This window comes from Glycine soja, chromosome 15, assembly GCF_004193775.1.
Source record: "Glycine soja cultivar W05 chromosome 15, ASM419377v2, whole genome shotgun sequence".
Lineage (NCBI taxonomy): Eukaryota > Viridiplantae > Streptophyta > Magnoliopsida > Fabales > Fabaceae > Glycine > Glycine soja.
In genome coordinates, this window is record NC_041016.1 from 51,085,210 (window position 1) to 51,103,424 (window position 18,215).

The 18,215-nt window shown below is 32.2% G+C and overlaps 1 protein-coding gene and 1 long non-coding RNA gene across 2 annotated transcripts; one reads left to right on the plus strand and one right to left on the minus strand.

Annotated features, from left to right (window-relative positions):
* Positions 1–4,334: 4,334 nt before the first annotated feature.
* On the minus strand, positions 4,335–5,857 carry LOC114387300. Its single transcript, XR_003661287.1, has 2 exons — positions 5,647–5,857; positions 4,335–4,821 (listed from the first exon to the last, which is right to left on the minus strand). It is a non-coding gene; the product is annotated as an uncharacterized LOC114387300 (long non-coding RNA).
* A 4,668-nt stretch (positions 5,858–10,525) lies between these two features.
* On the plus strand, positions 10,526–17,152 carry LOC114386915 (pentatricopeptide repeat-containing protein At5g40410, mitochondrial). Its single transcript, XM_028346981.1, has 2 exons — positions 10,526–13,132; positions 13,215–17,152. The coding sequence occupies exon 1, from the start codon at positions 10,653–10,655 to the stop codon at positions 12,531–12,533; it is 1,881 nt and encodes a 626-aa protein (XP_028202782.1). The 5' UTR covers positions 10,526–10,652; the 3' UTR covers positions 12,534–13,132; positions 13,215–17,152.
* Positions 17,153–18,215: the final 1,063 nt, after the last annotated feature.

Consider the following 18,215-nt stretch of genomic DNA (forward strand, 5'->3'; position numbering starts at 1 on the left):
AAAATTTACATATTAAACCCCTACATGGACTAAACCAAATAATAAATATAAGGTAGTGGAACTTCGAATAGTGATTGTGATTCTACAATTCTACACAGATGCTTTTGTACATATTTGAATGAGATAGATCACAAACCTGCACTAACTGGAGCAAGCTGTGCAAAGAAAGTAAAGGCAAATATCAGCAAAATAAGAAAAGGTATTGATATAGAAGAAAGACTAGTCCGAGCCATCTCTTAAAGCAGAAACTGAAAGCCTCAAATCAAAATAATATACATGCATGCCCTGATTCATAGTCACCGAAATTTATAATGTCCCAAAAGCAATGGAGTCAATGCTAATTTTATTTCAGCTTTCAGTGAAATTTCCCAAAGAAAATGACGCCATATATATACTTTCAAAAAAAAAAAAGAAAAAAATCAGGTGTGAAATAAAATCCAGCTATTAATTGGAAAAGTAATCTACGAGCTAATATGTACATATGACTAAGCAAACTTGTTTGAAAGATTTTGTGTAGGAAGTAAAATGGATAAGAAAAGAACTAAAAAATTCAGAAAAAATTAATATCAAGTCATTAGTGTGAACCCCTAATCTCAGTATGGGTTGTTTGACGGGAATCCTCAATTTAATTAGTCATTACTTTGAAATTATATAAAAATAAAAAAATAAAAGATAAATAATTATTTTGATCTTTAAATATGTAAAATAATGATAATTTAATTTTTTAAAGAATAAAATTTTTAATCTAATCCTTAAACATGTATAAGTGAGACAATTAACTTTGTTATTTTAAAATATTTAAACAATAAAAATCCTAGCAATGCTTGTGTCAACGCCCATGGTCCTCTGGGGAGCCTCAGTCCTCTCTGTCTCTCTCTCTCTACCTTCTGGGCAAATTCCAACCAACAATGCAGTGACTCTTAAAGGCTTGTATAACAACATAGGAATCACAATCAATCCATAAATTACAATGTTTGATGTACCAATTTAAAATTAAATTTCGTAAATTATTTATATAAATTGTTAATATAATGGCTAAAATACAATTTTGGTCCACCTTTTAAATAGTTTAAACAATTGAATACTAAAATTTTATAATTAGAATAAAAAATTGTATGATTTATATATTAAAATAAATTTACATAATTTTGTATAAATTGCATAAAATAATTTATATAATTTTTATTTATATAATTGGAATAAAAATTAATTACTTAATAATTTTTTATAGTTAAAAGCAAAACATGTAAGTTTTCTACATAATTTAAATAATAAAAAAAATAAACCAACGCACGTCATTTGTCTAATCAGAAATGAGCTTCAATCTCTTGACCAAGGTGTTGAGTTTGATTCTTATATATAAGAAAAATAAGATTGAAAAAGAAGATCTACTAAATATTATTAGTCAAATTTTTTAACAAAAATTTATCATCGATAAAATAAATAAATACCTTTATATGAAAAAAAAGACTTCCACTGTTTGCAATCTCCTCAAGTGGAAAAGCATTGATTCAAATGAAAAACAAAGATATTGATAGATACCTAAGTTTATGTAGTTGCAATTTTTAATTAAAAAAGGATTAAAAATGGAAATAACTATATGGCTGAAGAGTTATTTTTTATAACTGCTACCGCTAGTTAAGTGTATACTTAGTTATTAAAGATCAAATGAAAAAGAAAAATGTGGAGATCAAGAGTTATTTCTTTTATTTATAGTATAGAACTATAAATTAATGATCTTAATTCATTATATCCTCCGGTTTATCACCTTTAATTTGAATATATGACGTGATCACCGAGTAAAGGTGCCCTATATTTGTACTCCACTCTCCCATATTAATATTGGGTCTCTCAATTAATTTTTCCTCTAAAAAATATAAAACTATAATCATTCGGTAAAGATTTTTAAACATTTTTTTATATTTTCAAATTTTAACGTTAAGATTTTTATGATTACAAATAATCATAAATATAACTTTAAAACAAATATTGTAAACTTCAATTATCTAATGACTCCTTCCAAAAAGAATTTTATCTTGTCATGACAATTAATTACAAGATAACAGGATTAGATAACAATGGACAAGATTTAATTGAAGATTCTTCGATAACAGTAAATAATAAGATATAGTAAATTGAGAATAAGATTATATTTTGTTGGCATAGAGATATAAGATAAGATATTGTAATACAATTTTTTTTTATAACCGATATTCTTTATCAAGTGAGACCTGTCGCACCTATATAAGGAAATTATTATCACAAGCTGTTTTAATTTACACTGATGAACAACATGAATGTTATTGTGGCTTTTCAGCAGCATACCTTCTTCAAAGAATGAAAATTGCTTTGAAATGATTTTGTTTGTGTACTCTAGTCTTTGTTTATGCTGTGTAGATTGATTTTATTTATAGATTATTTCATGTGTGAAAATAACTCACAAGAAGTTGAGAAAATATGTAAAAGCTCATATTCTCTCTCTTTTTTTTTTTAAGTTCACCCCAACTTTTGTAATAATAAAATGATAAAAATACTTTTCACTACTAGAAAAAAGTTTTTTAAGACGGTCAATAAATACTTTCAACGACGGTTATAAATCGCAAATTTTATTATACAAAATATTCTAAGACGATTTTGAATAATCGTCTTAGAATATGTGTTGTGAATTGCAATTTTCACCACGATAATTACAAAATTGTCACTGACCTATTTTCTAAGGCGGTTTCAATTATAACCGGCGTAAAAACGGTATCGTAAAAGATTTTTTTTTTTAGTAGTGCTTGCTTCTTGAGAATTAAGTTTTGATTGTATATATTGACAAAAGCAACCTCACGGCTGATTTTTGTTTGATTCTTTAAATATTCTAGTTATTTAATTTATTAATGAACCAATAAAAAGTTTTCATAGCCTCCTTTGAATTCGTGTAAATTCTTGCATGGTATTACCATAACATAAAGCACTGCTCCAATAGAAATCTATGAAAAATTGCGTGGTACTCACCAATATATAGTTTTTTACAACACGTGACACAAGATTTGCATGAGACCAATATAAACATCACTTTTTCCCTTTATTTCTTTTTTTTTTTAATTACAATTCTTTTGACTCAATTGGTATGTGGTTGTGCAAACTCTATGGATAGGAGAGATTGAGTTTGACTGAACAATTTTGAATCTTTGACACATATTAGATATAAATATATAATAGTTTGATTAACATTGTTTATACTACCCCACAATTAAATGAATAGGAGAAGTCATGGCAAATGAAAAATAACTCAGAATAATTTAGTTATGATATTTGAAGTTAAGTTTAACTTCTAATATTTTGAAGATTTCAATATTATATTATTTTTTAATATTATACTTAAAATAAAATAAAAATTATTTAATCATTACCGGTTCAATCACAATTAAATTATTAAACCTTAAATTAAAGTACTTTTTTTGGTTCAATGACTAAGCTAGTTTTAAAAATATTGGATTTTTCAACGAAAGAGTGGGTATATTTTTCTAAGGATTAGAGGGATGTTTTTCCTATTTTAAGAACTAGAAGGTGCTTATTAAACCAGAAAAAATTATTTTAAAAATTATTTAATCATTACCGGTTCAATCACAATTAAATTATTAAACCTTAAATTAAACTACCTTTTCTGGTTCAATGACTAAGTTAGTTTTAAAAATATTGGATTTTTCAACGAAAGAGTGGGTATATTTTTCTAAGGATTAGAGGGATGTTTTTTCTATTTTAAGAACTAGAAGGTGCTTATTAAAAATTTGACTGTGAAGAAAATCAACCGTCTTAGAAATAAGAATAAATCACAATTGTCAATTTATAATTCTACGAAAATAAAGTAATAATAAGACATTGTTGGATGTTCTATAAGAGCATCTACAGTTGAGTACTTACATGAATTATTTAATTTTATGTAATGTTGTTTAATTTTTTTTCCATTTAAATACATGACATAAAAAATAACTATTGTTTAAAACATTTATTGTATAAATAATATATTTTTTAAGTATTATACGACCTATAAAAATAAAATTAGTCACTCATTTTAACATTCTTAATATTAGAGTGAATTTTTGTGTAAAATATTTAAATTTATGTAAAATTATAAGACCAATAAAATTAAATGCTAAAGCGAGTTATCTTTTTATACATTTCCTTAACTATTTTAATTATCATATAACTTTAGTCTATTTTTATCCCCATTTTCTTAACTATTTGATTATCTTATTCGATATTAATTATGTCAGTATATATTGAATTAATTAATCATATTACTAATGTATAGTGTGAGATGTTAGACTTGTTAATGTACAGAAAAGTAAAATAATAAATAAAATGCCTTTTAATATCTTCGGAATCGAATTGTACCTAAGTACTACACTTGGGATACAGTGTGATTTATACGTAAAATATAATACAGTAAAATAAACAAAATGAGAGTCAAAGCTTGAGGCCCATATGATTTATTGTAACATTTCAGTTGGGATCAAAGTAACATCAAAAGTTATTAGTTACCACATGTTTTATTTCCCGTTTGTTGGGGTCAGAAGCACGTCACCAAATTAAAGCAACAAATAGTTCATTTATAACGTGAAAATCTCGGTTGAAACGTGGATCAGAAATTAAGGAGAATCCAAACACACACATAACTGTCTACAGCTGACAGTTAGAAATTAGTTAAAATGGGTGGGGGAGAAGGAACATTTAGAACACCAAGGGTCTTTCGAACACCAGGGGCATGCGTTTGGTTACGCAATGGTGAAGGAGGTGGACTTGGCACGTCACCCAATTTTCTCATTCTCGGATCTGCAATTTAAAATGACAAGATGTTAAATGTGACCTGTTCAAGATGTACATGTTTCTACATTCATGAATGTTTAATTTTTATATACTGGGAGTCAGATATGCCAACGGATGGAGTGAGAATAGGTATTGTCTTTTCAGATTTTCAATCTCGGTTTCCAAACATATATTTGTATCTGTGTCCCCATATCTAACGAGTTAAAATTTGTTATTCTATTTCTGTACTCGTTGGATATCGGGTGTTTCTTTCCGTCTCTATAGATTTGTACATAAATTTTTTTTTTAAAAAAATTATATTAAAAATCTGATTAAAAATATAATTATTACACATTTATTTTTAACTACTTTATTTGTCGTGCATCTGTCTACAAAAATCATAAAAAAAGAATATTAAATTATGTAAAAATTATAAAAAAAAAAAATAAATAAAATTTTGATGATTTCACCATTGGAGCGGATAGATAATGGATATGGAACAGGTAGTGACATCCCTGTTCCCAACCCCGATTAAATAAGTCGGATAATACCTGAACCCGTACCTAATCAACTTGGATATTTTCTGTCAAAATCGAGACGGATTTAAGCAAATACCTATGAGTACTGGTTTGATTACCATGCCTAGAGTCTTAAGCTTTCAAAAGAAACTAACATAATATATTAATTATTAATATTTATTGATAAAAAAGATATAAAAAAATTACATATTAAACCCCTACATGGACTAAACCAAATAATAAATATAAGGTAGTGGAACTTCGAATAGTGATTGTGATTCTACAATTCTACACACATGCTTTTGTACATATTTGAATGAGATAGATCACAAACCTGCACTAACTGGAGCAAGCTGTGCAAAGAAAGTAAAGGCAAATATCAGCAAAATAAGAAAAAGTATTGATATAGAAGAAAGACTAGTCCGAGCCATCTCTTAAAGCAGAAACTGAAAGCCTCAAACCAAAATATTATACATGCCCTGATTCATAGTCACCGAAATTTATAATGTCCCAAAAGCAATGGAGTCAATGTTAGTTTTATTTGAGCTTTCAGTGAAATTTCCCAAAGAAAATGACGCCATATACTATCAAAAAACAAAAATAAAAAAAATCAGGTGGGAAATAAAATCCAACTATTAATTGGAAAAATAATCTACGAGCTAATATGTACATATGACTTCTCTAGAAATTTTGAGCTTCCAAGCAAACTTGTGTGACGGGAATCCTGATATGAATTAGTCATTACTTAGACATTATATAAAAATAAAAAATATAAATATAAATGATTATTTTGATATTTAAATGTGTAAAATAATAATAATTTAATTTTTAAAAGAATAAATTTTTTAATCTAATCGTTAAACATGTAAAATGGATACAAAGACAAGAACCAAAATGTCTATTCACTCATTTAATTCTTCCTTGAACCTCTTAGTCTTTACCATTGTAATGGGTCTGCTCGGAGTTTGCTAGATTAATTTTTATCACTCAATCAAGAGCCAAGACCATCTTACTTGCATTGCAAGAGACAAGTTGTCATAGCTAAAATCCTAACCTTGTAAGAATCTCACTTGCAAGAATTTGATTGAAAGACATCACGAGCAGATTTGCATGGCAGCAGCTGAAATCTGTAACGGGGGAATGTGCGCAAGGGATTAATTGAATTGATTGAATTCAAATGACTTGGTTTTATTCTAACTTGAAGCTACCAACTAGAAAATTTTCTATAAATACCAATTTTTAGCACTTCATTTCATTTCACACAACTCAAACACTCGCCTATATTCTTGAATCTCCATCTTGCTCGAAAATGCCAAAGTATATAGAGGAAACAAAGGTCACTAAGAGTAGAAAGCATACTTATTTGAAAGAAAAACTTAGCAACAATTTTGGCTGTGTTTTCCTGGCTATATTCTTTTTTGTCTAGTTTCATTTTGCTTTGCAAACTGTTGTAATATTGTTGTGCTACTTCAACACCTCTAGTTCCTAGTTGCTAGAATTTGTCCCTTAAATCCATTTCCTCTTTCATTCTTTTATTCATATTAAAAGCTTGTCGTGGAGTCAATCTTTAACCCTTTTCCATATATAGTTTTATTTGAGCTTTCAGTGAAATTTCCCAAAGAAAACGACGCCATGTACTATCAAAAAAAAAAAAAAAAATCAGGTGTGAAATAAAATCCAGCTATTAATTGGAAAAGTAATCTACGAGCTAATATGTACATATGACTTCTCTAGAAATTTTGAGCTTCCAAGCAAACTTGTTTGACGGGAATCCTGATATGAATTAGTCATTTCTCATACATTATATAAAAATAAAAAATATAAATATAAATGATTATTTTGATATTTAAATATGTAAAATAATGATAATTTAAGTTTTAAAAGAATAATTTTTTTAATCTAATCGTTAAACATGTAAAAGTGAGACAATTAACTTTGTTACAAGTAATATATTTTAAAATATTTAAACAAAAAAAATCCTAGCAGTGCTTGCGCTATTTTAATATAAAGACAAAAATACAATTTTGGTCCACCTTTTAAATAATTTAAAAATTGGACACTAAAATTTTATTAATTTTATAATTAGAATAAAAAAATTGTATGATTTATATATTAAAATAAATTTACATAATTTGTATAAATTGCATAAAATAATTTATATAATTTTTATTTATATAATTGGAATAAAAATTAATTACTAAATAAATTTTTATACTTAAAAGTAAAACATGTAAGTTTTCTAAATAATTTAAATACAAAAAAAATTAAATTAACACACGCCGTTGGTCTAATTAAAACTGAGCTCTAATCTCTTGACGAAGGTCTTGAATATGATTCTTATATATAAGAAAAACATGATTGATAAAAAAGATCCACTGTCAGTACAAAAATTTATCATCGATATATAAATAGCTTTACATGAAAAAAAAAAAAGAATTTCACTGTTTGTAATCTCGTCAAGTGCAAAAGCATTGATTCAAATGAAAAACAAAAATATTGATAGATACCTAAGTTTATGTAGTTGCAATTTTTAATTAAAAATGTAAATAACTATGGCTGAAGAGTTATTTTTTATAATTGCTACAACTAGTTAAGTGTATACGTAGTTATTAAGGATAAAATGAAAAAGAAAAATGTGGAGATCAAGAGTTATTTCTTTTATTTATAGTATAGAACTATAAATTAATGATCCTAATTGATTATCCTCCAGTTTGCCACCTTTGATTTGAATATATGACGTTATCACCGAGCAAAGGTGCCCTATATTTGTACTCCACTCCTCCCATATTAATATTGGGTCTCTCAATTAATTTTTCCTCTAAAAAATATAAAACTATAATCATTCGGTAAAGATTTTTAAACATTTTTTTTTATATTTTCAAATTTTAACGTTAAAATTTTTATACTTACAAATAATCATAAATATAACTTTGAAACAAATATTGTAAACTTCAATTATCTAATGACTACTTCAAAAAGGAATTTTATCTTATCATGACAATTAATTACAAGATAACAGGATTAGATAACAATGGACAAGATTTAATTGAAGATTCTTCGATAACAGTAACTAATAAGATATAGTAAATTGAGAATAAGATTATATTTTGTTGACGTAGAGATATAAGATAAGATATTGTAATACAAAAAATTTGTGATAACCGATATTCTTTATCAAGTGAATTTTCAGACCTGTCGCACCTATATAAGGAAATTATTATCACAAGCTGTCTTAATTTACACGATTAAGTTTCTGATGAACAACATGAATGTTATTGTGACTTTTCAGCAGCATACCTTCCTCAAAGAATGAGAATTGTTTTGGATATTCGTGCCCAGCAGATGTGTATCAGTATATGATGGCTGATTCTATAGTTTTACTGTGTTTTTTCTTGTTTCTGTCGTCTTAATTCTGACGTATAAAAATTAAAGTGTTTCATGACCGGTTTTGAATTTTGAATTTAAACTTTATAAGAAAAAATAGACTCATTTGTATAGTCACTGACCATGAACACTTTCTTGTGAATAATATGAATAATGTGACATATTTTTAGGAATGACAAGTAATTCAAGACTTCATCTAGCCTTTGCCTGAGACTCTAGAATCCTAAAATTATATGCACTTGTCATGCTCATGTTCATCTGAAACAGATCCTATGTGTAATTCTGGTTTAAAGTGAGATCAACTAAAGAATGATGACCATTACAAGCGAAGCAAAATTGTCTCGTTCATAACTGATATCAAAACTTTCTTCAGGTACTTTGATAAGTGATAAAAAATTCATAATAGACAATTGGACCCCTTTAGAGCACATGGAGTGGTCTCCAAATTCACATGTACCAGTCCAAATAACTCAATTTGAGAAATGCAGCTAATTACCACATTCTGATGAGGGTGTTTACAGAAATGCAGCCTTTATCATTTGTGTCACAGTTCCATCAGAATCTATTCTATTCTAGTCTCTAGACCACATTCATATAAGTCAATCATGAAACGTTTATTTGGTCTAGACCTCAGGCATGGAAGTATAAAAATTTAAAAGGGATCTGAATTGCAAACCCCTACAACCAAACCTGTGTTTGCTGCAAGAAGAACAAAATCCCTCTTTCTTTTCTTAAAGAACTTGTCCAATGTACCTTCCTCCATTACATACACCTTTTTCTTGAACATATAAATCCTTAGTATCATTTTATCATGACACTGTTCTTCAAAACAAAGGTTATTGCCTCAATTGTTTAAGAGAAAAATATCATTTTCTAGATGTTTCAGATTTTTTAAAGTCATTCTATGAGGAATGAACTTTGTCAATGATGGAAGATACAATCATATACTTTCATCTAAATCATAATGTGTTTATTGGTAGATAATAAGAATTCATTCAAGCAATTGTATCATGAGAAGCCGACTATCAATCATCTTATGGTTATAAAAACAATTAACATGAAATTTCTTACTTGTTATGTCTCTTGTCACGTATATATGTTTATAAGAGTTTTGATATATATATCAAACAAAGTGTCACACATACCTTTTAAAATGTGTCCCATGCAAATATTGCCATAATTATCTCACTTGTTTTTTTCTAATAGGTTTTAACAATGATCTCATCTTCCATGTATAACACTAACCTTCATGTTTAGTTTGCCCCATCAATCTCTATATAAATTGGATGCAATATGGTGTCTTGGCAAATCCCCTTTAGATACAATGAAGTTCTTTGACATGATTTGCACACATCCCACATCAACTAGGGCATTTTACAAATTAACAACTTCCTTCTCTTTGCACACAAGGAAGAAAGGAAATGATTTTGTTTATGTACTCAAGTCTTTGTTTCTGCGTGTAGATTGATTTTATATATAGATCATTTCATGTGTAAAAATATTTAACCTTTCGAAAAAATATATATGTAGGTGAGAACTTACATTTCACATAATCCTATGTGAGAAGTCACATGTCATGTTTCTTGGTGAAAAATCAGATGACTTTAAGTGAAAAGTCATAATCTTTTGATTCAAAAATAACTCAGAGAAAGTCAAAAAAATATGTACAAGGCTCTTATTCTCCTTTTTTTTTTTCGTTCATCCCAATTTTTATAAAAATAAAATGATAAAAATACTCTTGGGTCTTGAGAATTAAGTTTTGATTTTATATATATATATATATTATTAATGAACCAATAAAAAGTTCTCATAGCCTCCTTTGAATTCGTGTAAATTCGTGCATGGTATTGCCATAACATAAAGCACTGCTCCAATAGAAATCTATGAAAAATTGCGTGGTACTCACCAATATATAGTTTTTTACAACACGTGACACAAGATTTGCATGAGACCAATATGTTTAGGTTGTTCCATGCAAAATTCATAGGTCCTAAGTTACATCCACAAAAAACTATAACGTTCCAACTCTTGTTCCCTCCCTTTAAATGTTGTTCCCTTCTCTTTGAAACCTCTCTTCAGTTTTATTTCATTTCATCATATCGTCGCGACCCTCCTCTTTCCACTCTACTCCTTGCTCTCAAATCTTCATCTTCTGTCTCCTGCTGCAGGGCCATTCATGCCCGAGTGATCAAATCACTGGATTACAGAGATGGGTTTATTGGTGATCAATTGGTTTCGTGTTACCTTAACATGGGGTCCACCCCAGATGCACAGAAGCTGTTTGATGAAATGCCCCACAAGGATTCTATCTCTTGGAACTCATTGGTTTCTGGGTTTTCAAGAATAGGAGACCTTGGTAATTGTTTGAGGGTGTTTTATACAATGAGGTATGAAATGGCATTTGAATGGAATGAGCTTACACTCTTATCTGTTATCTCAGCTTGTGCCTTTGCGAAAGCCCGGGATGAGGGCTGGTGTCTTCATTGTTGTGCAGTGAAATTGGGTATGGAGTTGGAGGTTAAGGTTGTTAATGCTTTTATTAACATGTATGGGAAGTTTGGCTGTGTTGACTCTGCTTTCAAGCTGTTCTGGGCACTGCCAGAGCAGAATATGGTGTCGTGGAATTCAATGGTGGCTGTTTGGACACAAAATGGAATCCCTAATGAAGCCTTTAATTATTTTAATATGATGAGAGTCAATGGACTTTTTCCCGATGAAGCCACCATTCTGAGCTTGCTTCAAGCCTGTGAAAAATTGCCTTTAGGAAGATTGGTAGAGGCCATACATGGAGTGATCTTCACCTGTGGTCTTAATGAAAATATAACGATTGCAACCACCCTTTTGAACTTGTATTCAAAGTTAGGGAGATTGAATGTGTCTCATAAGGTCTTTGCAGAGATAAGCAAGCCTGATAAAGTGGCATTGACTGCCATGCTTGCTGGGTATGCCATGCATGGGCATGGGAAAGAAGCAATAAAGTTCTTTAAATGGACTGTAAGGGAAGGTATGAAGCCTGATCATGTTACATTTACTCATTTGTTAAGTGCTTGTAGCCATTCAGGGCTTGTCATGGATGGAAAGTACTACTTTCAAATCATGTCTGATGTTTACAGAGTTCAACCCCAATTGGATCACTATTCATGTATGGTTGATCTTCTTGGCCGCTGTGGTATGCTCAATGATGCTTATCAGCTGATAAAGAGCATGCCATTAGAGCCAAATTCTGGAGTTTGGGGTGCCCTTCTTGGTGCTTGTAGGGTTTATCGTAACATCAATCTTGGGAAGGAAGCTGCAGAGAATTTGATTGCACTAAATCCTTCAGACCCTAGAAATTATATCATGCTTTCCAACATATATTCTGCTGCAGGTCTGTGGAGTGATGCATCAAAAGTGAGAGCTTTAATGAAGACTAAAGTTTTTACTAGAAACGCTGGATGCAGTTTTATTGAGCATGGGAATAAAATCCATCGTTTTGTGGTAGATGATTATTCTCACCCTGATTCAGACAAAATACACAGGAAGCTGGAAGAGATTATGAGAAAAATTCAAGAGGTTGGTTTCGTGTCTGAAACTGAATCCATTCTCCATGATGTTGATGAAGAGGTGAAAACAGATATGATTAACAAGCATAGTGAGAAGATAGCACTTGCATTTGGACTTTTGGTTAGTAATGCTGATATGCCATTAGTTATAATAAAAAATCTCAGAATATGCCTGGATTGCCACAACACTGCAAAATTTGTCTCGCTGATAGAGAAGCGTACAATCATTATCCGAGATTCAAAGCGATTTCACCACTTTTCAGATGGATTATGCTCTTGTGCTGATTATTGGTAGTGATCTCTGAAGGAGTTTGGTGTTGCAGGAATGATACTGTCATTGATCATAACTTATACAAACACGTAGTAATAAACTTGATTCTATATCATGAGCATAATTCATTCTGTATATTCATATTCAGTTCTTCCTTCTAACCTAAATGTGCTCCCATTTTGTAAGTTGCTTACCCAATACTACATGAGAAACCAACTTGAAAGCTTTTAAATCAAATTCATTTTCTATTTGGTAAATTATAAATTAAAAACACTATGATTAATCATCACGTTCCCTTAGTTTTTCTTTTCTTTTCTCTATGACTGTTTTATGACCTTCTTTTTATACGTTGTTATAATTTCAAATCTTTATTGAAGTTTCACATCTTTCAGAGAAAGTCATGGAAAAGGAAGTGATGAAATCTCAACTCTGTAATGAGTTATCCTTTGTAAACAAACTTTGCCAAGGATATGACATTTCTTTGTCTGGAAAATGGCATACAAAAATCAATTTTCTTCCCTATTTATAAAGATTTATGATATTTTGCGGAGAGTTTCATGGTTTTCAGACTTCAAAGACCATTGATTCTGGCGGAATTGTGAAGAATTAATGCATGTGCAGAGGTATTTCATTTTTTTTAAGTTGTGTTTCTATTTCCTCTTCTTTTTCTCCCCTTTCATCTTCACATTCTCTCTTTATTCCCAGGAAATAAAAGGCTTGTGGTGGCAAATTGCAAGGCAGATGGAATAGTTCTAAATTCTAAATAGTGTAAATGACGAAAGATAAATTTCTTTTGACTATTTTGAGAATTTTTAGTAGTTAATGTTAAATTTAATGAACTACATTATTGCTGAGTTTGAGATACACATTACATTAGAGAAGTGCTGAGTTACTTTACTCAGCCACACATTGTATATATTTATATAAAACAGAAAGAGTACAATAAGAAAGAAGAAAAGACAGGTTCAGAATAGTGAACCTGCTCCTAGTTAGGCTTTTCAGAATACACACTAAAAACAGCTTTTTCTAAACCTTTCAAGACTACTCTTACAAAGATACAACTAGCTTATATTGTAACAAATGTAACCACAAACAGCTATAAAGCTTGAAGTTAATATGTAAAAAAAAATAGTTTAGAGAAGTGGAGAAAGCAGCTTATACAACATGAAGGTTAGTGTTGATAAGGTTTAGGTATTTGCTTGATCATCTGCCCACCTTCCCCAACTGGGGAATTAAAATGTTTGCATGCAGGATGTACCATCACTATTATGTATGAGACATTATTTGCAGCATAGTGCATATCTGGAACCTTTACACTTGCCTTTGTTTATGCTATAGTAGTATACTGCTGATATACCTTAATCTGTTATCTGATCTTATTAAATATTTAAAATTGTTACATTTAGAGAGAGATAGAGAACTGATAGAAATCATAATTGTGTTTTCATTATTGATTTGATGATTACAACAAAGGTCTATATATATAGAGCAGAGTTCACAATGAGGCCTAACTCTGACTCTAACAATTACTAACTGATTCTGTTACTAACAGAATCACAGCATACTAACTAACTAAGAAGAGATAGCTAATAGTAACCACAAACAGTTTTTACAACTAACTGAAAACTAACTGAATTTAAGACTTCTCTCTAACACTCCCCCCACAAGCTCAGCAGTACTAAGTACTCTGAGTTTGGAGCTGAAGTTGTAGAACAAATGCTTGCTGAGTGATTTGGTGAGTATGTCAGCAACTTGGAGTTGTGCAGGAATGTAGGAAACAACCAAAGACTTGTTCAAAACCTTTTCCCTCACAAAAAAAATGTCTAATTCCATGTGTTTCGTTCTGGAGTGAAGCACAGGGTTGTGACTAATAGCAACAGCACTTTGGTTGTCACAATAGATAACTGGAGGAGGGATGGGAACTTTGAGCTCATGGAGAAGAGACTGGAGCCATAGAACTTTAGATGCAGCATGTGCTAGGCTCCTGTATTCGGCCTCTGCACTAGATTTAGCAACCAGAGTTTGCTTTTTAGACCACCAGGACACAAGATTAGGACCAAAAAAGATACAAGCACCTGAAGTGGACCTCCTATCATCAATATCAGAGGCCCAATCTGCATCACAAAAAGCATTAATGCTGAGAGGGGCACTGGTGGTGGCAGGCAGAAGGGTGAGACCATGATCAATGGAGCCCTTTAAGTATCTTAAGATCCTTTTGACTGCACTCCAATGAGAGACCAGTGGCTGAGCGAAAAACTGACACACCTTGCTGACTGAGTATCCAAGTTCAGGTCTGGTAATTGTAGCATACTGCAGGGCTCCTACAATGCTTCTGTACAGAGTGGGGTTGTCAAAGGGGTCAACACCAGTTTTGGACAACTTAAGATTTGCAGGTAAAGGAGTGGAAATCCCTTTGCAGTCTTCCATGCCTGCTCTGTGAAGTATATCTCTAATGTATTTAGCTTGAGATAAATGAAGAGCACCAGATGGAGTAAGCTTGCATTCTATGCCCAGAAAGTACTTAAGAGTGCCAAGCTGCTTAAGAGAGAAGGTAGCATTCAACTTGTTCACAATGAGGTTAATAGCAGTGTTGGAGGAACCCGTGATGATTATATCATCTACATAAATGAGAATAAGCAGGCAGCAGCCATGTTTGTTGAATATGAGAAGAGAGGGATCACACTTGGATTGTTGAAAACCAAAGGAGATGAGAGTATTTGTCAAACTCTCATACCAAGCCCTTGGGGCTTGTTTTAAACCATATATTGCCTTGTGAAGTTTGCATACAAGAGTGGATTCACCCTGAATAAAGCCTTGAGGCTGTTGCATGTAGACATCTTCATGGAGTTGCCCATTAAGAAAGACATTGTTGACATCAAGTTGAATAAGGGGCCATTTGGAAGTAAGAGCAATGGTGAGGACAGTTCTCACTGTGATTGGTTTCACCACTGGAGAGTAGGTGTCACTGTAATCTTGACCATATTTCTGGTTGAATCCTTTGGCGACCAAGCGTGCTTTATATTTGTTTATGGTACCATCCGGGTTCTCTTTGATCCTGAAAATCCATTTGCACCCGATGGCTCTTTTATGAGGAGGAAGAGGTACCAAGCTCCATGTTTTGTTAGCTTGAAGAGCTTGATACTCTTGTTGCATAGCTTCAGTCCAGTGGATAGATGAAAGAGCTTGCTGCACAGTGGTTGGTTCAGTGGTTGTTAGATTGATTGTGGGAAAGAGAGGAGGAGCAGAGCCTGGAGGAGGTTGATGAGAGTAACATGCTGAGTAGCAGCTGTGTCAAGATTGTTGTTCATGGTAGGGTGCATGGCATAACCAGTGAAATTGGTCTGAGGTGCATATCCAGTGAAGTTGGCCTGAGGTGCTGCTTGCTGCCACTGAGGGTTACTTTGAGCCCAATTGTTGTTATTTGGTGTAGTGTTCCTTACATACTTATAAGGGTTGCCATGAACATAAGGTTGATTGCTTCCATAAGCAGCATTAAACCTGTGATAACAGTAGGAAGCATCATGGCCTGTGCGATGACAGACTTGACACTGAACAGTGGAACGACCCCCACGACCACCACGATTGCCACGGCCATTTCTTCCTCCACAGCCTCTAGATTGATTGTTGTTCTTGAAATTGTTGTTTTGAGAGTCGTAATTGCCTGAATTTGAGTTCCCAGTTGTCCAATTGGCTTGAGGAGCAATCTGGGTTTCTGTCGCAGAATTAGGGTTCACAGAATTGGGGATTTTTGAATTTGGTTGAGATTGAGTAAAATTGAGGGATGCAGCTTCTTTAGTGATACGCGCCTTGTCCAATCGCTGCTCATGAGCCAGAAGAAGGGCCCTAATTTCCTCTAAATCGAACCATTCGATCTTTGAGTTGATTAGGGTTACGAGACTTTCAAATTCATTAGGAAGACCTTCAAGAATCACATCAAGTTGATCTTGAAGGGAAACAAACTCACCAATTGATGTCAACGAATCTGAAATGTGTTTGATTTTTGCCAAGAATTCAGAAATTGAAGATGATCCTTTCTTCGTGGTGCGTAGCTGAGTTCGCAATTGTCGCGCCTGAGCCTTGGTTTTCGATTGAAAGGATTGATGGATATTTTTCCAGAGTTGGAATGTGTGCTTGCAACCAATGACAGAAGGAAGAATGGCAGGGGAAAGAGATGATTGCAGCCATGCTAAGAGGAGCTGGTCCTGTAATTCCCAGTTGCTGAAGGCTGGGTTTTCAATATTGGCAAGACGATCGTGTTCCGAAGCGTATTGAGGAGGTATCTCAGGAGTGACACAGAAACGATGAAGGCGATGAGCCCTTAGGACTGGTTCAATCTGTTGCAGCCATACAAGATAGTTTGTTGCATCTAATTTGACAGAAATCTTGTAGTTGAAAGAAGATAGAGGTGTGATTGTTGAGTTGGGTGTCGCCAAGATTGGTGGTGTACAAGGTGTGTGAGGTTGGGAATCCATTGAAGAAGGGAAGATTTAGAGGAAAGAGGAAAGAAATGGAGGATCTTGTCACGCTTGTGGAAGAATCAGAAGGCTCTTGATACCATGTTACATTTAGAGAGAGATAGAGAACTGATAGAAATCATAATTGTGTTTTCATTATTGATTTGATGATTACAACAAAGGTCTATATATATAGAGCAGAGTTCACAATGAGGCCTAACTCTGACTCTAACAATTACTAACTGATTCTGTTAGTAACTAACAGAATCACAGCATACTAACTAACTAAGAAGAGACAGCTAATAGTAACCACAAACAGTTTTTACAACTAACTGAAAATTAACTGAATTTAAGACTTCTCTCTAACAAAAATTACACGCCACATTTATACGCGGTTCCAAACAAAACGGGAAGATGTCTGATGCTGTTTAGCCTACTGGACCTAACTTGTTAAATCCTTGAGAACAATACTTTAAGTATCCTCCTATTTTTGTACATCAAAAGTTATCTATGCTGGATGTACCATCAAAAGATTTTCTCTTGTGAGATTTTCATATGACAAGAACATGTGAAGAGATAAAAGCAGACACCATGTCAAAATTTATGGGACCTTATTTAAGTTTCTTGTATTTATCTTTTTCTTCAGTCTTCGCATGACCTTGTCATGTAAAAATCTCACACGAGAGGATTCATTTCCCTTTGTTATGCAGGTAATTGTTCTGTCTCGTTCTTGACAAACGAGCAATACTAAGCAGAAAAAAATTGACACATGATGGTAGTTGGATATGTTAGAGCGGAGGGAGCCACTCACTTACTTTGAATTGATAACAATGTCAACTCATTATGGCAAAAGAATTCTGGTTAATAATTGTTTTCCTCAGTAATTTTGCAGAATGTGAGTGCAGCAGTTGAACCACAAGCAGAAAGTACTCACAATCATCTTCAGTTTAGAACTCTGGAGGGCCAACAAACAGAATATCCATGTTAGTATGTTACAATTATTACAGCGTGATGAAAATTGGCAATGGTTAGTTAATGGTTCGTATCTAAATTGGAACGGACTCTGAGCTGTGGCCTTATGGCTACAAATATGAAGTTTGACTCAAAATACTGCTGTTTTTGGCTCTTTATTCCAAAGCATTCTCTTCCTTTCTTTCAATTTTTCCATTTGTATGAACTAGTAAAACATGAAAATGTTAGGATTGGTAGTCAAATTTGTACAGTAATTTACATCCTCCTTTACTTGGTCCTT